Source organism: Chaetodon auriga, chromosome 8 (genome assembly GCF_051107435.1).
Source record: "Chaetodon auriga isolate fChaAug3 chromosome 8, fChaAug3.hap1, whole genome shotgun sequence".
Lineage (NCBI taxonomy): Eukaryota > Metazoa > Chordata > Actinopteri > Chaetodontiformes > Chaetodontidae > Chaetodon > Chaetodon auriga.
The window spans coordinates 16,853,512-16,879,217 of NC_135081.1; the positions used below are offsets into that span (position 1 = coordinate 16,853,512).

At 41.8% G+C, this 25,706-nt stretch overlaps 1 protein-coding gene across 2 annotated transcripts in view; it reads left to right on the forward strand.

The window, feature by feature from the left end:
* The first annotated feature begins 8,754 nt into the window (after positions 1-8,754).
* osbpl3b (oxysterol binding protein-like 3b) overlaps positions 8,755-25,706 on the forward strand; it is a 29,818-nt gene continuing 12,866 nt past the window's right edge. For both annotated transcript variants that reach the window (XM_076738000.1, XM_076738001.1), the window contains exons 1-5: positions 8,755-8,914; positions 20,346-20,496; positions 24,322-24,438; positions 25,096-25,149; positions 25,524-25,637. In XM_076738000.1, the coding sequence (XP_076594115.1) occupies positions 20,401-20,496; positions 24,322-24,438; positions 25,096-25,149; positions 25,524-25,637 (381 nt within the window). In that variant the 5' untranslated portion in view covers positions 8,755-8,914; positions 20,346-20,400. The remainder of the gene's footprint in view (positions 8,915-20,345; positions 20,497-24,321; positions 24,439-25,095; positions 25,150-25,523; positions 25,638-25,706) is intronic.

The following is a 25,706-nucleotide window of genomic DNA, read 5'->3' on the forward strand; positions in this document are numbered from 1 at the left end:
GGTGAGATTCGCTGTAGGGACCAAATGAGACGCTCAAATGTGATAGAACAAGAGTTGGACGAGTGGATGGGGGGGGGGGGGCAGCAGCTTCTCAGAGAAGTGATGTCCTCAAAACATTTATCCCCCACATGAGCCAGTCCATCGTACCCTACCCTGAAATACTGGAGTCAGAAGTGGTCAGATAGATTCAGTATATTTGAGGCTGGATGGATGACGCCTGGGAGACGAGCAACAGTACAGCTGTCTGTCAGACTGAGCTGTGTCTCCAGGGAGTTCTGTGGAATACTATGCAGAGGTGTAGAAAAACAAGGCGCCTACATATTCTCCCGAGAAATTGGAAAAAAAAAAAAAAAAAAAAAAACTGCAGGGCAGGCTGTTGGCTCACTCTCTTTATTCTATACCGCCAGAGAGTCTCTTTGCAGGGCACCAATCAAAACCGAGGATGATGTTTCATTTACATTTAAAATGTGCACGCAGGACACATTTCTCTTTGAATGCACAGCGTCCAGTGGGAGCTATGTGCTTGTTAGAAAGGGACACCTTAAGCCAACCATGTAAAAAAAAAAAAAAAAAAAAGATGTACATTTAAACGATAAAATATTCAGTTGGGGGGAAAGGTGAAAAGAAGAAGTATACATAATGAATCATTTACACCTACACCTTTATGATAGTATTTTAGAGTGGCAGCTAAAGACTAATGCTTAAGGTTAAAATGCTTGTAGGTTTACACACACACACACACACACACACAGATAGATGGATAGATAGATAGATAGATAGATAGATAGATAGATAGATAGATAGATAGATAGATATGTGTGTTACCTTGGAGTCCAGTGGCACACACACCTCCCCACACACTCGCTCACTCACTCACACACACACACACACACACACACACACACACACACACACACACACTCACACACGCATAGAAACACCCACACACTGGCTGTATCTCTGTGGCTGCAGCAGTCGGTGCTGATGTCTTTAAGCCATGACCACTATCCTTCCCTCATGTGAATGGTTTTGTGGTCATGTGGTGTATTTTGCAAAGCACTCAGAAACTACAGTATTTCAATGTTCCAGCATGAAGAAAGCTCATTTTAAGACCTTTCTTGATTTGGTTTTTATAAGTCATTCTTTCAGTTTATGCTGTTATCAATGAAATTACCAAAAGCTAGTTGATGCACCGCAGCCCAGGTAGTATTTTGTGTGGTAGTCGTTCAGAGGAATATTTGGTTTCAGGGGTCAGTAGGGGCCCAAAGCTAATTTCTGGGTCTCTAGGTTTTTTGACCCATGGGATTAAGCTGGCAACTTGTAAATTGAATGACGAAAATAACCAATGTAACCTGTTTTTCTTGTGGAGAGAGGTGAATGTATTCCTCAGAGCGCTATAGAGGTTGTTGAAGAGGCAACTATTAGAACGAGACGTTGAATATTTTTTGGTGTGTACAAACACCAAAGGGGTTCAGCATCAACCTGCATCTGCACAACAACTTTACATTGGTCAAATCACCGCAGGCTGAGCCACATTAACAATGCAGCAGTAGGAAATGTAATCCGAAGAGCGCTGGTTCCGCTGGGGCAGAGCAGGGTAATTGGGTACTGGACTTAGGCTGCTTGATAAGACTTGGGTGTTTTGCTGAGACTTTGGACAAGGTCTCATGGGAATCCCAATTAAAAAGCAGAATGCAGAATGTGGGTCTTGTAAGGGCCAACAAACAAGGCAAACCTTGCTGCTTGGAAAGCAGTCCATGTCATGTCCAAAGAGAGGCAGCTTTATTGATTATAAGTCTTTGGCTTTGTGCTGATTGAAAACAAGTATTTACAGTAGATGCAATTTTCAGGTTCCTGATGTCTTAAAGGGAGGAGAGAGCAGACCATGTGTGCTGTGAATGTTTTTTTGTTTGTTTGTTTTTGAGTCATCTTCAGTTTTGGATATTTCACATAAGAGGTTTCGGTATCTGCACTTCTCTCACTGGCTCAGTTAGGAAATGGTGATGTCACATATCTCTGTGGACCAATCAGGATTTAGCTACTCTGATGACAGTTGGTGGCTTTTTGGTCAGCGTTGATAAAATGTCACACCCACACAGTCCCGAAGAAGCAGTTTAGCTGATTTTTTCAGTGTAAAGTCTTAATAAATAATAAATAAGGGTATTTTTTTTATTTTGATTCTTATTTATTTCGTCATGAATATTTAATGTTATAGTGAAATACTTTTATATATTAAGGAAAGGAGGCTTTCAGGGCTCTCTTAGTAAAATCATCTAGAGTTTGAAGATTAGTGCAAAAAACTTTTGAAAAGTTTTATGAGCTCTCTTCACACACACACACACACACACACACACACACACACACACACACACACACACACACACACACACAGACCCTATTTTTTCTTCCAAAATGGGGAAATTCATTTGCATCACTTTTGTCATTTTTAACTTTTATCAGGATTTTATGTGTTGTCATGCGCACGTCTATAATACTAAATCCACTAAATCCTAGAAGAAAATGTTCTACAAAATGAGCACACAATCTTTAAGTCAACACAAGAGCAGGATGGTATTCTGATTGAAATTATGCTGCTCCTCAGACTCTCTTTGAACAAGTTTTGTGGCTTCGTCTGAGGCATGCAGTCTGAATGTATAACTGTTTCCATGTCGCATAGGGATGGAGACAACGAAACATGACTCCAGTAACCAAACACTACCCACACATGACTTGCATCTGGTGTCAGCGTGCGCCGGCCGGACTCCGCTTGATTTTCATTCCACCCCATGCTTAGTTATACGAGTTCACCAAACTGTGAACGTGTAATATTATCAGATCCACTCTTGATGGCTGGATGATGGCCATCCTGAGCAGTGATTGCCTGCTGGATGCAAAAAATATTGAGATGATATGAAATATCAGCACATCTTGACTCCCTGATGTTATAACTGTACATGACAAAGAGGTCACAACTCATATTTCTTTCTAGACTTTGCTTTGTGTGGTGTTGTTTCAGTCTTAAGTCAGTGGTCTTACACAGACTTTTTAAATGACACCTCTGTGCTGTGGGCTGGATTGTGTGTCACTCACTCGGATCCTATTGTTTACTGTCACTCTGGCTGTCCCAGGAATCCAAACCCACCTCACTGGTCACAAGTGAAGACAAGCGAGTCCTGTTCGCTCGACGAAGGCTGTTTCTCTTAACCATTTGGACCAAGAATATACTCACAAAAGGCTAAAAAAGTAAAACCATCCCTTTGATTTCCTCCATCCCACTGCCCAGGTGAGTGAGCACGACTGCTGTATTTGACATCAGTGGATAATGTAGTAGAGTAAAATGGAAGAGGTATCTCTGGCTAAGATCACATACTCAAATCTTGTGGTAAAATGGTTTTATGTCATTCTAAGAAACACAAATTCTACTTACTCATGTCTGTGTAGATACCTTTTATGAGCCAAGGTGGTTGTGTGTCATTTATGTAACAGCAAACTTTCTCCTGATTGCTATTGCTATTCACTCATGATAAAACAATGAGACAAAACAAAAACACTGTTTAGCAGGCAAAAATTCAACCCAGATTTCTCTTAATTCTCTGTATTTTTGCCCTCATATACTATTCCCTCTCTTCACCTGCCTTTATTGTGAGCCAGAGCTCCAGGAGCCAGATGGAGTCCAAGTCCTCACTAAACCACGGCACCCCATCTGATTTAAATGGCCATTATCAGTCTGCTTGTGGAGGAGCCAGCATATCTGAGTGAGTGTAAAAACATCCAGCATAGAAAGTCGAAGATAGTTGCAGCATGAAACTTTTAATGTGCAAAATGTGGCCTAATCATACATTGATGTTTTGCCCTCTCATGCACATCAACAGTCAACAACGTTATACCAATAGAAAGAAAAGTAAAGTTCGTCTCAATGACCAGCTGTGAGTACCATTGATTTATCATAAATCTAGTAAATGTGTTTTCCTCAGTGGTGATACAGAACGACAATCTTTTGTTTTTTTTCTCAGCATACCAAAACCGACTGATATAAATGTGGCGTGAGTACTTTCCCACTATACAGACAATAGCCTGACTTTTTTTTTTTTTTTTTTCACCACTTACATTTAAGGTTTCATCTGTCTCCCTCAAGCTTTAATACTCTTCATGTTCATTTTATTTCATGGTGCCTTTAACAGGGAGAAAATGATAAAAATTGCAACTCCAGGACAGCATCCCTTTTCATCGCACATCTCCCGTTTTGCAATGTTCCCATCCTGCCACTCTCCAGACATCCCCGAAACGGGAGTCAGAGTGGCCTCCCAGCCTTTGCTCAGCCCCCTGAAAAATGGTGTCCTGACCCAACACACTCAAGTGATTGCTGCCACACCTACAGATCCATCCACATTCTCCCAAACACCCGTGAAAACCAGGAAGAAAGCTGTTAGTTGGACTGGAGCTCATGGCGTCTTGGATGTGAGTAGTGATATCCTGTGTATGACTCAGTAAGGTTGTCCAACACATCACCTGACACTTGTTCTGGTAACACTTTCTTTCTTTTTGGGATTTGTCATTGTCCAAGCAGACAAACAACATGCCGAAAAATCTGGAGAGGACTCATTGGATCACCTCTTACCAAATGCACTACACAGGTAAAGAAGCCTAACCCCTGTTGATACAGTATGTAAGGGTCTGTACAAAAGTTACCCAGGTGGGGAGTGGGACTTTTAGTCTAACTTTCTATGACACTTGGCTGCAGTTGTACTTTGTGCTCAGATGCAGGCTAAAGTAAACTGTTTAGGAGACGTTCACTTTCTTGACATAATGCTCTCATTAATGACTCCAGTAACTAATAACTATACAAATCCATATGTGTTATAAGCATTTCTCTAAATTGCCATATTGGCCGTGTTAGGTATAATGATGGTAATAATGCAGCCGAGATCATATTGTTCTCCACATATAGTAAAACACACCTTTATGAACCATGGCACACATGCAAGCATGCAAAAAAAACCACCTAAAAGATAAGAAGCCATAATGTCCCTTCAGCCGAAACGAAAAACTACAGTGCTCTCTTTGCTTTGTACCCCTCTCTCCTTAATCATTTTGGTTGAGTCCTGTAGCAGGAAGATATAAAAGCATTTTTGACAACACAGAGTACATTTTGCTTTCAGAAATGATGAAATCTTGTGTGCATGATCACTTTGCACCATGATATTGCTGTAATGGGATGTGCATGGTTTTAACATCTATAATCCATAATATCTTAATAATAAGCATTTGATTTTGGATTTCCCTAAGGAGCGGGGACAGCAAATCCTCTAAAGATAGAGGAACTCAAGGAAAAAAAGAGTGGCCTCACTGTGATGAATTCACACTCTGCACCACTGGTGCAGGGCTCTGAGATGTCCCAGGAGGTCTTACACAGGCAACACGCTGAGAGCAAAAGATTTGTGCGTGAGGGCAGGGAGAGAGAAAACTGCACAGACCAGTTTGATGAAAGCCCCATGCAAGTGTCACAGCGCAGCCAAGAGGCTAACGCTGCCTGGACGGCAGACACGGAGCGACCCCTGGACCTGTACAACCGCCCACTTTCCCGGGGAGAGATGGATGCCAATGGAGAGAAAAGCCCGATCAGGCTCAGTGTAAAGGCTGAACCAAGCAGGGAAAAGGAGAATTTTAAAGATGGAAGAAAATCTAGCCTTTGTCAGTCAGATACTGAATCACAAGCCGAGTTATTATCGAGGGCAGCTTCACAGCAGGAGAATATGGCAAAGGGCAGAGAGCTGCCACACAGTATCTCCGACCCCTACATCCTGCCGAGGCCTCCTGTTCTGCCGGGCATTCGCCCAGTGGACAGAGTTGGGACTGTAGGTAGAGAAGGTGCAGCTCTCAGCCTCCTGCACCTTCAAAATACATTCAGTAAGTCAATGGTCCATCGCAACTTTAACAGCTCCATCACACACGCTGCTGTGAACCTGAGGGACAATGTAGTCACAGGGAAGAAGCATAACTTCTATGGGATCAACAGTTACTACCTTCATGGATAATGGAATGGAGATGAATTTTAACACCCTGGAAGCAGAGTAAAGCTGTAATAATTTGATACTTAATTGTCAACTTTAACTACTACTGAATACTTCTCCAATAAACCATTGGGTTTATTGCACTGGAATATTTTACTGTTAATCTGAATTTAAGTGCTTTGAATTTCCCTTGAATCATCTCAGGCTTATGCTTTAAGGATGACACATTTAGGCAGAACATTCAGGTGTTTAATATTTAGAAAAATAACTTATAATTGTTATTGTGTTGTTCAAATTCTGATTTGAAAATGAATGTCAAAAAATCAGGTTGTTCAAACTGGATTGGTCAAATCCTTTTTAACCTTCAGGTGACCAAAAACAATCAGCCGGACAGGAATTCATTTTTTTTTTTTTCTTTTTATGTTCTTTTTCATATTGCATTGCAATTTCAAACAACTCCATCAGAACACAAAAATAAACCCCAATAATATGAAATTTCCTGGTTGACAGTTTGTCTAATTTTCTCCAGTTTAAGAACGTACATGACTTCCCTGATCCAGTGACCGTATGTTTTTCCAGTCTTTCCATTTGAATAATATCAGTCCACATAGCCAGGAGAGAGCAGAAGGCCACCAGAAGGCAGAAGGCAGAAGGCTGATTTCCCACTTATTAAGAGGGGGGTCCACTGAGGCCACTCCAAACAGTGTAATGAATAGAGACGGTGCTACTGCTTTCCAAAAATCTTAGAGAAGGTCTCAGAGATGGTCTGCCCGAAGGTGTAAAGCTTTGGACATGTCCAGACCATGTGCAGCAGGGTGGCTGGAGCCTGCCTGCATCAATCACATGTGGGATCTATGTTAGCATTGATCTTAGACTTTAGTGCAGATGGTGAGCAATTTTGAATTGAATGACAACATACCTACCACATACAGAGTAGAAAAATCCCTGTCATTTTGTGCCAAATTTCATCTGAGATTCATTCGTCTATATCTGTCTCCCTTTATTTTAAAGTTGTGTGCCTGTTTATTAACCAATTTACAGTTTACAGTTAAAAATTGAATCTAATAGGGAAGTGGGAAGGTACGAATGAAAACAATCCAAGTTCATGACTACAAACTTCCAAACCTGCGACTGCCCATAAAATGTGATCTGGAAATATTATATTTCTGTACTAACTGCTCGAAAGAGGCAAAATTGCAATCAATAAGAGATCAGACAGTGAAACCATACCCTTTCTAGACCATGTAGTGACTATAAAGGCTGTAATATTTCTAATGTACTCCCAATAAAATAATTGGATCATGGATCTTGAATTATTGTGATTCATGATTTCATTCAAGCAAACAGTTCTGGTTCAATATTTCGGAAAAATAATAAACACTCAGGGCAATTTGGCAATGTGTTCATTTGCTCTTTAGTTGTATCCCTTTCATTTGCAATATTCATTAGAGCACAGGATGTATTATACAATAATGATCTTATATAAGGCTCCCATAAGCCACAGCTGATTGTAAGGGAAGAGCCTTCAAAGCTCACTTCAGTGAGTTCAGTCTGCCTGCACAGTCTACACAGAAAGAATATTCAGCGGCAGTAAATTCATAATGAAGCAGGGATGAATACTTTACTGTAACCTTACTCATTTTACAGAGGAGCAAATTTGCATGGATATGACCCCCTCCCCACACACACACACACACACACAAATGTGACACAGAGTTCTTTGCAGACCGTCGTGTTGGCCGTGTTATGGAATCTGCCTCTCTGTGTTATAGGTGCTGCAGTAACCTTCTAGCTCGCCAGTGTGAAAAGAAAACGCCTTTTCGCACGTAAGCTGTTGCAGTCAGGCGAACTCGCTGTGAAAGCTTTTTTTTTTGTGACAGTGAGTCCTTGAGCAGCAAGCCTGCAGCCTTGAGTGATATAATAGCCTCTCATTCAGACTTTCAGGGGGAAAAAACACCAATGATAATGACTCTCACAGCCAAATGGACCAATACAGTTTCGTTGCAGAATGTTGTAGACAAGACAAGTAGTGAGGCTATTTCTAACAAGGCGACTTGTTACTGTTTGGATTGGATTTGGATTGTTTTTTTATTGTTTTATTATCATTATTATTATTATAATCATCATTATTGTGTATTGTGTAACAAAACCTGTAGTTGGGAAAACCTATGCCGCATTCAAGGACATATGCATTTTCAAACCTCCTCACCACTCAGGCATATGCCAATCCTTTTAATCTCTTTTCCAAAGATGCTTGGTTTGTCATTATGCCATGAGTGCGAATGAAAAGCTGTAATTCGGCGATGTGTCCAGCAGGTGGCGGTGTATCATCATTTTCGACTCTAAATTCGGTCATTCATCACAGGCTTGATTTTTCTGATCAAGGTTGTCTGGTCATTTTAGTGATTTCGACATCCTTTTCACTCTCCCGTAGAGTTAGTAAAAACAGAAAAGAGTAAGCGCACTCGTTGCCTGCACATGGACGCGGGAGTTTAAGATTTACTTACATCTGCAGCTCAACGGTAATAAATAGACCAGAATTAAGTGCCTTGATGAGTTTCTCTCCCCTGCGTGTCCTTGCTTTTGGGGTCCACCTCACCGCGTCATGGAAAAGATGCGGTCAATGACACAAGCCCCGCCCCTTCGAGGTGACGCGGGGCTCTGCTCTGCATTTTAATAGGAGTTTGGCTTCTGTCGATCACGCACCGCCGTCCTCCTCCTCCATGCGGCTGGAGACGCTGATGCTGTTCAGAGCGGATGGTGCATGTGTGTGCATGTCAGACCGGAGAGGGCAGGCAGCCAGTCAGCGGCTGTAGTGTCAGCGTCTCCTCGGGAGCTGTGTTCTCTCCTTTAGGTTTCCAATCCCTCCAGCATCTGGATTTCACATCTGTAACTCTGTCAAGGTGAGTGCGTTTTTGTTTTTTTTTTTCTTGGACAGGTAAAATAGTTTCTTACTAGATAGTTGAAATCTTTTAAAGTCCAGTTGAAAACCATGTCAGTTGGATAAGTCGTGTAAAAGTTGCATGGCGCCTGTGGTCTCGCTCTTTGAGGCAGCTTGTAACATTTAAGTGAAACAAGCCAACGGGAAACTGCATTAACCACCACGTGACTTGAAACACAGGGTTAAACTCTCCTGTAGGTTTTCAGGTCAGGTATGATCTTAGCATGTGGTTCATGCTCTAAACGCCAACAGATCCTTTCAGTCTCCATGGTAACCCCCTTCCTCTTGTACTGACAAGTAAATAGAAGTTGTGGAGGATAAGTGCTGTTTCCATACAAACCCAACACACAGGAGCTCTCTGCAGTAACAGCAGCAAGCTTTCTTTATAAGCCAGTCACAAGCCAAAACGATGAATAATGTGCCTTATGAGTGGCTGTCCCTCATGGATGTAGGTGTGTGTGATGATGACAGTGGGCTCAGATAGGATCCATTTTCAGGTTTAATCTGGGGTTGAGCTCAGCATCCTACACTCACGGTGTTCGGTGCAAAAGCAGCAATCTGGAGGATATTTCAATGTTTCTTTTACCATGAAGGTGGCAGGTGTAAGAGGGTGTGTGTGCCAGGTATCAGGGCACTTCCTGTAAATCCAGCATGATAAGAGTGATTCTCATGCTGAATATGAGGCTTGGGGAAAAACTTTCCAGTCAAATGTTTACGTTAATCCTAAAATAATCTGGGGAGTCAAAGCTGTTTTTGTTTGGCGCCCTCGCCTTAATACACAGTATGTGTACGACTTCTCTCTCTGGTTTTTCGTTCCCGTCACAGCGGAATCAGTGATTGAAGTCGAACACAGGGACACTGTGAGGGAGAGGAATTAGTAGAATCCGTGGAATGCAGCTGCAGGAAAGAAAAACACCTTTGTCTGTGCAAGACGTACATTTAAAACGTTGGGGTCACTGCACCAGCAAGTTTCAGTTTAATAAATGTGCACAAGCTATGATCTATTAGACTCCACTATGAACATTTATCATGTGCCAAGGCTTTACATCAGATGGGGTGTTTCTGCAGGTTTCTGGGTCACTTGCTGTGTGTTGTTGCTCCCCATGTACTTCAGGAGAGGAATATTACACAATCAGCCAGTCCAGTGTGTTGATATTTACCAATCAGTAATTCTTTAGCATTAATTAACACTGCAGAGACAGTAGAGGATGTAGCATAGAGCTGTAAATGTAAAGTTTAAGTTACCTAAACACAATATTAGAAGCCAGTGGGTCTGCTCTAAAAAGAAGAGTAATACTTTTGGAATATTATTAATATTATATTTTTCCGCTAAACAACAAGTGAATAATGCAGGAAGTAAGTAAATAGAACCAGCACAACAGCTGCTGTGAGCATCTCATGCATGTGGCAGGTGTTGCCTCTTTTTGCGTGGGCAGTGGGCCGCCATAAATAATTCATGCGGTTTCATATGGAAACAGGTAGATGTGGTTTTAGGCATGCAATAGAGGAACTGAATTTATGAGGCACGTCTGCTTTTTCTTACATCTCAAATGTAATTTGAAGATTTTTTCTCCCGCTTGGTAAAAAAATGGCCAAAACTGTTTGTACCATGTACATTTGGATAAAAAGAATGAAATAATATTCCAGTTTCACGTGTATCAGACGAATAAGGTCACCAGTAACTGTGATTATTTCATTTTTGTCTGTCCAGTCAATATGACTTGGATTATACAACTGTATGACACTGTCTTTCTAATGACAGGTTGACGCTCCTGTCTTCAGCCTCCTCCAGGCATCAGAGAGGCTGAAGGAAAGGCTGATTTCATAACTTCCTTACATACTGCCAGATATCAGCACGAAATCTTAACGAGGGCGGCTGGCAGATACTTTTAACTTGAAAACAATAGCTCTCTCCACGTGCAAAGACATGCTTCCACTGACCTCCTCCATACAGCCTCGGTCTTTCTCTTAGTTTGTAGGGTTGAATTATTCAAAGTGTTCATCTTAAAGGATGGATGGACTTAAATAATGTAGGACGTTGGGTCTGAAAATAATATTTCCAACTTAGCGTGAGTCATTTTTACATTCGGACAAATAGTAAGTCAGTCATGGCTTGTAAATGTCATTTAAATCATTACGCATACATCCACTGAACTAATACCCATATACAGTAATAAAGAATATGATGTCTGTCTCATTTTAAAGACTATTTCGTGACTGGAAGGATTTCTTTTGAAAAAAATTATATGATAAATCCCGATTGATGGTGAAGGATTTGGGGCTCTACCCTGATAACACCTAATCAGCTGTCATCGCCAGCGGTCCCTCTCTGTTCAAATTCTGTCACTGTGGAGCAGTTTTGTTTCCGCGTCTGCACAAGATCAGCTAAATTTCACCCCTGCTTGGTTTCACAACAGTAGCAGTATCATATTTTTGAGCGAGAGAGAGAGAGAGAGAGAGAGTTCTGTTACTTGGTGGTTTTGACAGGTTAATCCCGACTGATTAAAAAACTCAGCCGTGTGACTTTTGGATATTTAGATGTATTAACATTGTGCAGAGTAAAGTGTGTGTCAGTTTAGAAACTTCGTGGTCTTGGTCCTCAGGTCGCCTATCCACCCAACCACGGCACCCCTGGTCAGCATGTATGTAGGATCAGATATTCCAGAGTCTGTACATGTTATGCAGTGTGTGGTAGATGCTTTTCAGTGCTCTCTTTGTGCCGTCTTCTAGCATGGCTAGAGGCATTGGCTCCCAGGGTGGCCAATTCATCGACAACTATTTCCTTGGAAGATTTGTACATTTGATGAAACCTATTAACTTTTGTGATCCAGTAAATTTTCACTTAGTGCCATCATTAGGTCAATTTTTAATTTTCCCAATACTGTGGCTTTTTACCAAATACCTGGAAAAGTACTATTATTTCCACCAACCTCACTTATACTTAGGGTGGCTAAATACGGGCTAAATTAAGATTACATTAGCTTGTTAGCAATGTCACTGTGAGCGTGTTAGCATTCTAGGTACAGACTCACAGAGCTGCCAGCACAGCTGTAGACATGTAGTCTAGTTCCTATACAGTGACAGCCTTCATTAATTCTTTCCATCTGCATTAATTAAAATAAGAATAAATCCTAAAGCATTTAAATGACAGTTTATTCGTTTATTTTATCATACTGTCAGTTCAGTGTAGCTTTTGTTAAGCTGATTCAGGTGTTGTTTGGATCATGTAGAGAAAAGTTCACTGTGGGATTACACAGTAAATCAGGTAGGCTAAAGGCATTGAATTAGATCAATGAAACTCTACAAATAGAAACAGCAGACAAACTACAAAGATCTGTGGGTGAGATGTGATAATACCACCACTCCAACAACACAAGCTGCAAATATTGTCCTCCAAAACACGACCGCAGTCAAATTACGAAAACGAGCTTGTCAGCGATGAAACTTCAGTGCTGCATTTGTGAGCTCCCAACCCTTTTGTCTCTTCTATGGAGCTACAGTTTGAGTCAGCGACTGGTGCTGTGACAGTCTGTCTTCTATAGATTCATGCTGAAGGCTCATCCATACTCCAGTCCTGTGAGTTACGAATGCTTTACTGAGGCGGCTGACAGAGTTCAGGCACGAGATAAATCTCTCAAGATGTGGTAACTCCTCTCAGTCGGACCGTTCATCTCCGTCCATAAATGGAAGGTAATGGAAGACGATGCCGTGTCTAAATATATCTGCACTCGAAGGACTTAGAGATTGCTTGTGGCAGTGCAGATGTTCTTTCCAGTTTTCCTGATATCTTCTTTTTAGACCTATTTCTTGTGGCCACATCAATTATTATGAGGAAGGAGTAGCGTCCTAACAATGACGTGGACCCTTTCAATGTCATCGTCCTCTGCTCTGAGTGGACACTTCTGAATTAATGTGAGAAAAGAAGTCGAAATGCTGCTGCTGCATCCTAAACAGAGCAGTAGTTGTATCTTAAGCACCGTAGTCTTTATTTTTGGGAAAGCAACAGCTGGATTGTAACGGTCATGCAAGTTTCTACACGTGACACAGCAAAGTTCAGTGCATTTCTTCTCTTTTCCCCACTCTTTTGTCAGTGAATGTTGAGCTAAGCTTTGACTCCACTCTGTGTCCTAATGAGCTGGTGTTGAGTTATGAGGCTGTCAGGCTCCCCCACAATGTGAATATAACAAAGGAGAGGGCCTCTGCCACACTCAGAGCAGACAAGAGAAAGAAATAGAGACCGAGAGAGGGTGGAGAGGGAGAGAGATGAGGATGTGGTTGATTAACAGGATGCGGTGTGGTGTTTGTGAGAGAGCTTGTCATGTGTGAGGCGGTACGTGAATGAAAAGATGTGCAGCAGGAAGTTAGCGAGGAGGGATTCTGTCCATGTTTCCCGTATTATTACAATCATAACTCAGCAAGTGTTTTCTCTCAGGGTGAATATGATGAGTAGCTTCACACTCTGTTTCATATTGTTAGAAATGCAAGATTGCAGATCGCGGAGAAACACGTGCACGCTTTAAGCTCAGCATCCTGAGGCTGGTTTGTTGGAGGGGCTCCCTCTGACCTCAGCAGCCTTTCACCATGACAGTTTAAGCAGATCAGGAGTCACCATCTGTGTGTCTCCGTCAGAGAAGGTGTGGCCAGGCACACACAGACACACAGACACACAGACACACACAGACGTGGGCTGGCAAACATTACCCCGCTTGATGAAGAGATGTACTAATGAATAATAGATCTCCTGTTGAGTTGAAGCCAGTTTTGTCTCTGTGTCAGTCCTCTGGGCTAATGGCTTGCTGGGTGCTGGCATGCTGACCCGTGATGTGGCTTGAAGGATATATTTTAAGAAAGAAGCTCTTATAGATGCTGGGTTGCCCTGATTCTGTAGATAGATGTAAGAAGAGGGATTTTTTTTTTTGGCCCTGCACCCAGTGACACTGCTCAGATCTTTTTGGGAAAGGATACAGGAAAGAAGTCCAGGCTGGAGAGGGTGATTAATTACTCCACCTGATAAATGTGACGTCTTTCACAGAGGGAGAGCCAAAGAGTTTCAGGACTTACTCGTTCAACTCGCCATGAGAGCTCATCAGACTCAGATAAGGAGCTGATTTAGACTGACGCAGCAGTGTGACTTCTGCTCTCTGACTGATTGCAGCCTGTTGAAGGACCTTATCTGAAGCTCCAATCAAAGGAGTTTTGAGTGACACAGCCTAAGAAAGATTGCTTTCAGATTTGAATTGCTCATCTTCCTCTTTCGTCCCCAGTCAGACACCAGTGTTATCATCATGTCATGATGAGTTTGTAGACTGAATGAAGAGAGTGCTCAATCATCTGTGCTTGCCACTTGGATTCAGTAAATTAGACTGTGCATAATAATTTATTTTCACAAAGGTGCTCTGTCAGTTGACAGTTTAAAGCACCTTTGAAACGTTCCACATTTTAAAGCTATGATTTGACATCCTTATTCTTGCAGAGAGTTAGATGAGAGGATTGATGCCACTCTCATGTCTGCAGGATAAATATGAAGCTACAGCCAGCAGCCCGTTAGCTCAGCTTAGCATGACGACTGGAAACAAGGAAACAGCTGGCATGGCTCTGTCCAAAGGTGACACAATCCGCCTACCATCGCCTCTAACGCTCACAAGTTAACGCGACAGAACTGTTATGTTTAATCTGAACAAAAACCAAAGTGTGGCCGGCTGTTTCCTCCTGTTTCTTTATGCTAAGCTAACTGGCTGCAGCTTCATGTTTAATGGACAGATAGGAGAGTCAGGTCGATCTCCTCTTCTTACTCTCCGAAGAAAGCAAACAAGGGTATTTCCCAAAATGTCAAACTATTACCTAAAATGTAACACAAAATCTTTAACATTGCATTGATTTGAATTTTCCCCATCCATAAGGGACATAATTCAGCTTGTTGTTACTGCTTTCAGAGTAAAGAAATCTAGAATGAGACCGCACTATTAGGAGGACATTGTTTTCTGCTGATTTCCTCCTTCCCTTCGCTCCTTTAATGTCATGGGTTTGTCTTCCCCTTCCAAGAAGAGTTCCACATTTCAATAATGAAATAACAAAGACTAAGTGGCATCAACCCAGCAGGATAATGCACAGATGTAATAAGATTACTGTTATTAAAGTGGTAACTTTTAGATGCAGCAAATAAGAGCCCAGTGTGTCTCCAGTGGTGTGTAGCAGCTATCACAAAATGTTGTTAATGACTGTGTTGTTTCCAGAGCAAACACGAAGAGTAATTTGTGTGCTCATGACAAACCACGTTCTGATGAGTTTATCCAGCAGAGGAAAATTAAAGGCAATCAGAAATTAAGTCAGGGGGCTTCTAATTCGGGTTTATCCACGTGGATTGATGGCAGCATTAGGGGGAAGGCGGGTTTCCAGTTTGCAGCTTGCTTTGTCGCTAAAGAGCTTTGTATTGAGAGGAATGATCTGTCAGAGAATGCCTGGTGGACGGCGGAGATAAGGCGGTTACCACAACGCCACGTCAGGTGTTTGGTGAACACAGAGGCCATTGGTTTTGTCGAGTTTAGGCTGATTGTTCCAGAGGTGAGAAGTCCAGGCGAGCTTATGCCTCTTGGAGCAATTTTAGATCCGTATCGATTCTGTTCCATCAAAGCAGCCCGTCACACATCAGATCTATTTAGATTTAGTTCAAGCTGAAAAGCCATTCTTTTTATCTCATGAAAAAAATCAAATTTTTTCTTCTTTTTTTTTTTTGTTCATAGAATTTCCCAACAGCTCTGTTTGCTTTATGCATAAACATTGGCTATTTTATAAACATAAGACTCATGAGGAGCTGGCTGCTTTTCGTGGCCTGGAATTGAAAAATGATTCAACTCTCACAGCTGGGTTTTACTTATGAAATGTTATTTCAGAGATTATATAAACCTCTGTTTTTAAAGGTTATCTAAATATCAGCTGATCAGCTTGGTTAAAGTCAATATTCTAACTGTATTTCAAGATGACTCATTTTTCACCCGGGGCCATGCCGACCTCTGCAGCAGCTTCAGGCACATTTTCTCTCACTTGTCATTACTGAACTCTCGCTACTTTCACTTCATATTTCTGAGCGATGGGAGTGTGTTTTAGAGTCTGATTCAATCCAACTTTTTGATTTACTGTGGCGCATGAGTGTGCGCTGTCATTTTTGCAAACATGACTCTATTTCCCAAGAAAGCTACACTGTCGGGGTTCATCCATGAGATGTTTACTCTGGTGAGTCACATCCTAATGATGCCCGAAAGCTTGATGGGCTTGTCAGCCCTTTGGCAGACTCTGGAGAAAGTGGAAAGACAGAGGAACATCTGCAGCATGGACTGCAAAATGTAATAGAGGGCTTTCCGCTTCTGTCAATCTATTTAGCTAATCTGAAAGGACATTAAGATAAGATAAGCTAAGATAACGCTTTATTAATTGGCTGGAGGGGAAATTAGGGTGTTGTATCAGGAATATATATAGAGACAAACATCTCTTTATAGCCGCAACACACCTGGGATGCATTTTAAGGGTGCACACATACCCACTCATCATCCCTGATGATACAGTGATATAGAGCGAGCTGGTCCCATCTTGGCCACTCAATTGACATTTGCCTGTACTGACTGACCATGAGGCCGACACTGCCGTCCCCACAGCCTGAAGAATGAATGTGTTTGCTGTTATTCTTTGGTCTGCTGCTGCAGGCTACACCGTTTCCCCAGAGAACTTTAAAACAACACTATATAAACTTTTGCACTCTAGCAGTCAGATAGAGGATTTCCAACCTGCTAGAGATACTACTTAGAAAACCCAGTGTAAGTTTTAAGATCCTGCTAGTTACACATCTGTCTCATCCAAATGCCATGCTGGGTTTTCATTAAAGAACAGGTGCGGGCTCCACCCACCCACACTTTACTGGAGTACTTAATAAATGTCTGTCACCTCACCATTAGCCTCTTGTGTAAGAAACACTTTGAAAAGAACATCTGCATGTAGATCTGCTCCTTTAACGAAGATATTACAGCGTAAAGCATGGCCTCATACTTGGCAGCAATGATTTACATGAGTGTCTCTATCATACTGCAAATAGACCGAACTTCAGTTAGCTCCCACTCAGACAAATTACAGCTTTATTGTAATAATGCAGGGAGTCTGAAGAGATGTATAATGATACCACATCCATAAATATTTCTCTGTACACTTGGTAACTTTATCCAGTCCAGAAAATTGGTCATTATCATTGATCATCTCTTCGTATTAAACTGTATTGTGGCAAAAGGTCTCATTTAAAGATATCACGGGCACAGTTGAAATGAATAGTTAATGAGCAATTAAATCTTACTGAAATGTGTCTCAGCATTAACTCTCAAATAATATATTGTGACATGTTTTGAATACTAAAAAGTATTCTGTATGTTATTTGATTCAGTTGTTCACTTGGTACACCAATCTCCTCAAAGTCATGGGAATCAATTAGACTTTTTCCTGTACGATTTTATTCATTTTGAGATGTTGCTGTGATGTGTATCGTTCTTTGGATTTTTGTGCGTACTGCCTGGTAGATAATAAATTTAATGGCCTACATGAATCATTCCCTTTAAATGTCAGAGCTATCTTTATAACAAGAGACTCTCTTATTCAAATGCAGCAGTCAGCAGTTTGCGTGTCGCATAAGACAGCGTTGTTTGTCATTTAACAAGAGCAAAAGTGTCCGCTTCCATTAAATTAGCAGTTCTTCTCCCAATACCTTGCATTTGCTCGTATGTATTTGTGGTCATCCTTATGCGCTGCATATGTGTCCAGGTGTCTTTTTGTGTTCATACATGAAAGAGAGGCCATGTTGATGACAGGAGAACTTACCCTGTAGCCTGTGTTTACCTTTTGTCCTGAGGAACTGTCAGTGTTCGTGTGATCCCCTCTGGACAAATACACTGAGCACTCCCTGCCTGTCAGCACCCCCCCTTTTACCAAGTTGTGGTCACAGGCATGACTGCTCCGCTCGTTAGCACGACCCACAAACACTGACAATATGTCACACTAACACATTTTTCTCATGGTCTCATACGTGCTTGCTTGTGTTTCTCAGTCTGTAAATGGCAGCAACCACTGTCAATTGAAGTAAAAAAATCCATACTAACAGTAGCCCGTGCTGCACAGCTCCTCTGTAATCTAATAACACTTTTATTACAATCACTTACTGCATTTCTTCATCGCCATCAAAGAGCGAGTGCTCCACAGTGACAAAGGGTAATTACCGGAGCTGTGACGTCCAGTGCCGCTGTCGCCCTCATGAAAGCCCGAGAAGTGGTGTTGCTGTATCAGATGAAAGAGTGCCCTGAAGGTGATAGTGGGACAGACCTACGCATAGCTGGTGTGATCAGTGGAAAGTGGATAAGTAAATCATAGGAGATGGAGAAGATGGATACACAGATGCATGTATACTGTAGATAGATGTAGATCGATCGATGGATTTAGTGTCTCCTAAATCACAGTTGTCTGTAGACTGTCTGTTTCAGCCATAATTGACCTGATGAAATCCACAAGAGGTGCTGCTGTAGGGGTCCTCTCTTTGTGTGTGCTGCTACTTTGAACCATTGTCATGGCTGCGTTGTTGGCGTCATGCTCTGTCAGTGTAAACCGCAGCCTGCGGTCCGCGGACTGAGTGATGGTGTAGTCTTGGCCGAAGGATGTAGGTTTCAGATGACTACATTTTTGTCTTTCCAACACAAGCGGCTGTGGCTATTATGCAGCTTGCGGATGCAGAACAGGTAATGTGATTAACCTTGCTGCTGCTCCAAGTGGTCCACATGTGGCAGCCCGAGATGGCAGGAGAAACAGTTTCAATAGTTTTCACTGGTGAAGAGACAAAAGTTGAGAAAAGAATAAAATCTTAAGCAAAGGTTAAACTGACTAGATTTTCCCAGAGCTTTTGTCCAAATTTCAGAGCTGGAGTTAAGCTGGAGCTTATTTCTCATGTTAAAAGATGCTTCAACAAAAACTTGTGATTAAAAGAAAAAAAAAAAAATCAAGACCAAAATATGATCATGTCCTCATCAGTCTCACAGATGTGCATTTAATACAGCGATGAACTCACACTCAGTGGTCCAAGAAGTCAGCGCTGCTATGCATCCTCAGTAAAGCTAAACTAATGACCTGCTGCTTCTTCCCATGTGGATCAACACGATTTATACAAACTCATCACGCCAGCTTTCCACACGATGACAAACTGCCACTCACAGAAGCACATTAGCAAAATGTGGTTGTGTGCGCTAACATGGCAGACCAGGCGCATTATGTTAATTAGTCTGTGTGAAGTGTGGCAGTTCACTCAATGTTGCCATTTTCTAAAGAGGCCCAGTTATTTTCACACTCCTTTGAAGTGATGATATTACATTTCACTTACGATCGTATGTCTCGCCGCGTCGTTACATGTGACACTTGTCTTTTATTCCCTCATCGCTGAGGTGTGGAGTCACATCAGCCACCTCTCAGTGTCATCTCATCTGGTGGAGCTCAGGTTGAAATTCAATTTGAGAAAGAGCTGAGTGAGTAGGTTCATAAACAACGGACCCAGTGGTGGAAAGCTCTTTCGTATGGCTTTGAGGAGCTTGGTCTTTATTGAATATCCCCAATATTTGCTACTTTGTGCTTCTTCTTCTTCTTCACTACATTTCAGAGGGAAATATTGTGGTTTTAACTCTACATTTATGATGACTGTGTGCAGATGTGCTGCTTGCACCTTAATGCATCATTAATAGTGTAATACATCATATAGACAATCATATGGCTGAAAGTTTGGTGACAACTTCAAGGGCTTGTTTTTTCCAACCAATAATCACAAGTATTTGGCTTGAGGAATAATTGCCTTAATAATTGTCCATCAGCTACTTGATTACGCTCTATGAAACAATTTAACACCTTAAAATGGGCCATTTTGCACCAGAAGTTTGGCTATATTTTATACTCAAGTATATTTATGCTTTTGTATAACAGTACTTATACATTGCATTATTGCTGCTTCCACTTTTCTGACCTGCTGCACAAGCAAACGTCTAGTGGGTCCTTTAGATTCATGTGGTTCTTAAACGCTGACAATCCATCATTTTTGTAAGAGCAATATATGAATTATTTAAAGCTGCGATCTCTTCACTTGCAGACCGATTTATGTCCTCCAGTCTTGCTCGTCAATTTAGTTCGCTGATGTTGAGAACTCTTCCCTGTGCTGCTTTTCTCATTACATCCCATATTGTGCTACATGAAGATGGAAAAACTAATCACTCTAAATACCCTAATGCATTTTTCAGTGGCACAGAACTAAAAAGCTTTTACAGGCCTCTTAAAGCCTTCTTTCCCTCCACCCTCTATGCCCCTGACCCCATCTCCACCCCTTCTTTTCTTAGCAGAGGAATGGTCCCAATACTCCAGCCATAGCTGCACTGGCCCGTTTGCAGCAAGATGGGCTCAGAGGAGCGCAGTTCAGCCATGTCGCAGAAGATATCCTCCATGTCACGCAGCAACAGCAGCTCATCGTCCAAACATGACAGTCGACAGGTAACACGTGACAAACAAGTCTCTGCAGTCACATTACACTTACAGATGATTGCAGATTGAGCTATTAGCTTTTCCACATTCTTCTGTTCTGATTCTAATGTTTATGCATTGCAAATAAAACTGCCAGTCCTCAGGGATTTCTCATTGGAGGAGTGTGCCACGGGAGGAGACTGACCTGACAGTAAACGCCCTAACCACACAGACTTTTGCTAATAGATCCTGCGGTTTTCTCAGATGTTCTAGGAAGGCTCCATTTGACTCTTCATAAATGCAAGCCGGAGGAGACAGTCTCATCTGAGCCTCTGCATTTTATATCTAAATGCTGCCAACACGAGAAAGGCATTTTCTGTTAGAGAGTTTCCGTCACTGCCTCAGTCTCAGACCGCAGCATTTTCTGTGGGATGTGGGATATGTGGGAACATGCGAGCTCTGAATTGCCAAAATGCAATTTTGGAACAATTCCCTTGAGGGTTGTTCTCTCTCACACAAATTAGTGAAGATATTAGCACCATGAACAAACTGTTGTTGCATATGTCTTTAGCACTTATTAATTTTTCATTCAACAGCTTTTCTGTTTGGAAATTAAAGTAATAAAGTTTATCTCTAGTCCTGCCCAAAGGACGCACAGACAATAGAGGTCCTTCATGTTAGAGTAACGACAAATACAAGGACTGAAAAAATGTTTTCATTAGCGAAGAAGCTCTGAACATCCAAATGAGTGAATATTCTTTTCTATTCTCTTAAGCCTCAACATGCTCAGACTGGAGTTTTGGGTCGCCCACAAAAACATTAACGTGTATTAACATTTCCTCAATTCAACTTAAGTGTTTAGAGGAATAGTTCAACATTTTGGGAGACATACTTTCTTTCCAAAAGCCAGCAAACAATTAGCTTGCGTAGCTTAGCATAAAGACTGAAAACAGGGGGAAAGCTAGCCTGGCTTTGTCTGTAAATAACAAAATATGTCTAGCAGCACCTTTAAATTGCTTGTGTAATCTCTGCCTAAACAAAGTGTGAAAGCGACACATTGTGTTTTTGTAGGAAATGAGAAACATGGCGCATTCTTGCGTGGCTCCGCCATTTTTGGAGGATAGTATACCAGCTGTCATTATTTGAAACTGTCATCTGTCATTTGTTTATCATCCAAATGTGTAAAATATGAACTGACCAAATGGAGAGAAGCTCCATAGGGAAAGGACTGATACCTCCGGGTCTGGAAAATTCAGCTAACGTTAAGTGCCAAAAACTGCAGTTCCTTGAATGGCCACTTGTGTCTGGTTCCAAAAGTGAGTCAAACCCCATAGACTCCCATATTAAATGCCCAACTTTACAGCGGACATAAAGATATTTACAGCTTGGTACAACAAACAGTTTTGGTCTCTAGAGCTAATTTCCTTGTTTATGACAACTGTACAGGGGGCGGGGTTTTATATAACTCCATCATTCCTATTAAGACCAAATGTTACACATAATTACAAGCATGGTTGCTTTGAGTGACAGCTAGCTGCAGGGCTCAGCAACCAGGATTCATTCGGCTCGCCTCAGCTCCACCCATGCTCTTCCCACTTTTTGATTAGTTGGGAGTTTTGCACTCACATCACCTCATCATGATCAGATTGGTTGTTTTTGTTATATAACGGTATACAATAGTGTTTACTGACTATGATGAAATAGAAGTTTAGCAGAGTTACACCGAGTTGAAGGGGTTGAGACGACCTAGCCAGATGTGAGGTGACGCTGTACAGGTGACTGTTGGTATCCTCCAAAAACGGCCAGTTAGCTGTTGATGGCATCACATTCCCATTCCCTATAGATGGTTATTTCAGTAACATCTATTAACCATAAACCACACTTCTGTTGAAACGAGGTATGATGTGTTGAGCTTTAGAGGTGCTGATAGGCAGATTTTTTTTACATTGGACAAAGCCAGGCTAGCAGTTTCCCCCATTTCCAATCTTTATGCTAAGCTAATCTAACACTCTGCTGGCGGTAGTTTCATATTTATAGTATACTGTTGATGTGAGAGTGGCTTCAATCTTCTCATGATTGAAGTCTTGGCAAGCAAATGAGTGCCTTTCCCAAAAATGTAGAGCTATTTTATTTCATTTTTGAATTTTTAAACCTGGTTAATAAGAGTCTAGATATACGTTGTTGGTTCATGTTGATGGCTGTGGAAGGACACGGTTCATTCTTGGTACAAACACTGCAGCAGGATGAACACTATGATCGACAACTTTGGAAACATAGCCTGCTTTTTGCAACGTTTCTTATGCCGAGAGCTGTCCGCATAAGCGTACACGAACTCTTGGCTGTTATTGTCGCTGCTTTCTCTCTGAAAGTGTCTTGTGACCTTGAAGAAAAGTGCTCGGGCAGTGTGTGACAATGACTCACTGTGTGACTGTGTCAGAGGGAGCTGTGACGAACGCTCAGCGAGCGTGAAAGAACGACCCGCAGCCCCACCCTCTCCATCCCCCACACCCCCCCCAGAAATGAGGGTTTATTTTAGACGGCCTCACCTCCAGCAGTCTGCTCCTCTGAGTGATACAGTTTGTTTAGCCCGAACTGTTATATACTGGAACAGTCAGGGACACACCGAGATAACAAACACAGAGTCACCTCAAACCACTGCCAAGAACCCAAAGTCCCTCTGGATAGCTGTGATGTGAATGTCATTTGAGTTTTTGTCACTCTTGGGTAAATTTAAGAACTTTCAGGTATAATACTAAAGTGCTGCATCAACAGCATAATAAATTTTAACACATGTCTGCACCTTTATGGTTCTTTTCATTATCAGTTAATCTGCTGATTATTTTTTCCAGTAAGTGATTAATTCTTTTGTCTATAACGTGTCAGAAAATAGTGAAAAATGTCCATCATAATCTCCATAAGACCAAGGTCATGTCCTCTGTTTGCTTATTTTGTGCATTCAATACTACCCACCTATATTCCATTTAAAATGATATAAAACAGAGAAAAGCAGCAAAGCCATGTTTGGATAACTGGAGTCCATGTATCACAGTGTAGTGTGGACACTCACAGGAGACAGATTTTTTAAAGAATAGTCAATGGTGCTTCCTGGTGATCATGTGGTTAAAAAGCTGAACATAGTACAACCATATCCCTGGCTTGACTTCAGCTTGGGATCTTTGTTGTGACTTCCTGTGTGCTGCTGCTCCTTTTCTAATGATTGTGAATGGGAAAAAGTCTCTCTTTCCAGTGTGCACCACCTGATAATATCTTGTCGAGAGTGGCCACTATTCCAAAATCGCCCAACAGCCCAGTTGCCTAATTGATTTATTGACTAATTGTTTCATCACTAATCACTAAAAGTGACATAAACCACACATGATGCCATATTCTCTGTGTCCATTAAGATATTATGAAACCCTCTGTTGATAGTGTTTATGCTGCCTTCCTGGAATCTCACTGCTGAAGTACATGACGGAGCTATCAGGATTAGTTTATGATGAAATATCATCTTAATCTCTGTATTTGCAGGGGATTTGGATTTAATCTCTGTCAGGAAATGATTATTGTGAAGAGTGAGATTAGACAGGTAAGCTAATTTTGCAAATGGGACCATGAGGTGAAAGTAGTCTGTCAGTCCCCACGTTGGATCCCACCCTCACAGGGTCTTTCCCCTCTGCAGTGAAACTCTCGTCTCCTACCCCCACAGCCTCCCACTGATTAACTGGCACCACATTGAAAGAGAGGCTGAAACTTGACTACGTTGTGTGCATGATTTGTTTTATGTTACCAAACTTCCTAACACATTTGAGCATCTGCTAACGTCTCAGAGCTCTCACAAACCATCTCTGCCCACAGGACAGTTGGGAAATAGTGGAGGGCCTGCGTGGAGGCTTCAGTAATGTCCTGGAGCCCCAGAAACAGGAGGGCTACATGCTCAAGAGGAGAAAGTGGCCCATGAAGGGTTGGCATAAGGTAAAATCCAACACCTGCAACGTCCTTAAATGACCTATGCCACCTTACCCGTCTCTCAGAATGATTGATTTCATGACGTATTTTTAGATGTACTTGACAACTGAACGTCATTTCCATTTCCTGGTTTTACCCTGCGCTCTAAATCTGCTGACATGACTCATTTGTGTTTTAAACTAATTGAATGAGCTTATTCGGTAGATGATTTCACCCACAGAGGAGTCACATGTGACCTGGGTCGGTCTCTGTTCATGCTCTGTCTAAAAGCTTTCACTGGGATGATGCTGCTGAGATATCTTGGTGCTCCTTCTCAGATGCATTAGCTGATGGTCTGTTGGTTAATAGAGCTGTATACACTTAGTATTGACTTACAGTCAGAGCTTTTCAGGTCTTTCTGGTGATGTACAGTAAGAGCACCAAGAATCACATTTAGGAAGACAGTGGAGGAGAAAGAGTGCAATAGAGTGAGAGGAAGAGTAATAGAGGCAGACAAGAGACTGGGATGACAAACATCTCGCTGCAGAGACATTAACATCATACATTAACAAGAGGCTGTCACGATCACGGCGTCATAACAGTGACTTCAGACTTGCTGTCAGGCATGTTGCATATCATTCCAACTGCATCTCATTCGCCCACTGTCCTCCCTTCTCTCTGCAGAGATACTTTTTCCTGGACAAGGGCATCCTGAAGTATGGCAAGTGCAGTGCTGATGTGAGTACAAAAGCCTGCGGGCTGCATACTATGTGGTCTTGTCAGTTAAAGAGGATTACAGAGAGCATTTTTGTAATGTTCTTGTTGTACCGCTGGCTGTCTTCCCCAGAATTATCTATCTTTGCCTGCAGTCACAAAAGGTCCTCATTCTCTCTCAGTCTCATTATCAATCACACAGTGCATTTTGCCTGCCAATCTCAAATTATTATGAATCAGCCATGCGGAGGCTGTATTTACCCAGGAAGGCTGAGTCAACAAAATGATTATTATTGCAGTTATAACCACAATATTGCATTTTTAAAATGAACAGCGTCCTGTTGCATCTGTCTTATCTGCAGTCTAACACGCTCATAACATTGTGTGTTGACTTGCAGATTGAGAAAGGGAAGCTACATGGCTGTATTGACGTGGGACTCTCTGTTATGGCCATTAAGAAGAAAGCCAAGTGCATCGATCTTGATGCCGAGGAAAACATCTATCACCTGAAGGTAAAGCACAAGGCTAGTGAAGAAAAGACATCCCCAACAGATTTACAGGAAGTGAGCTAAAACTTGGAT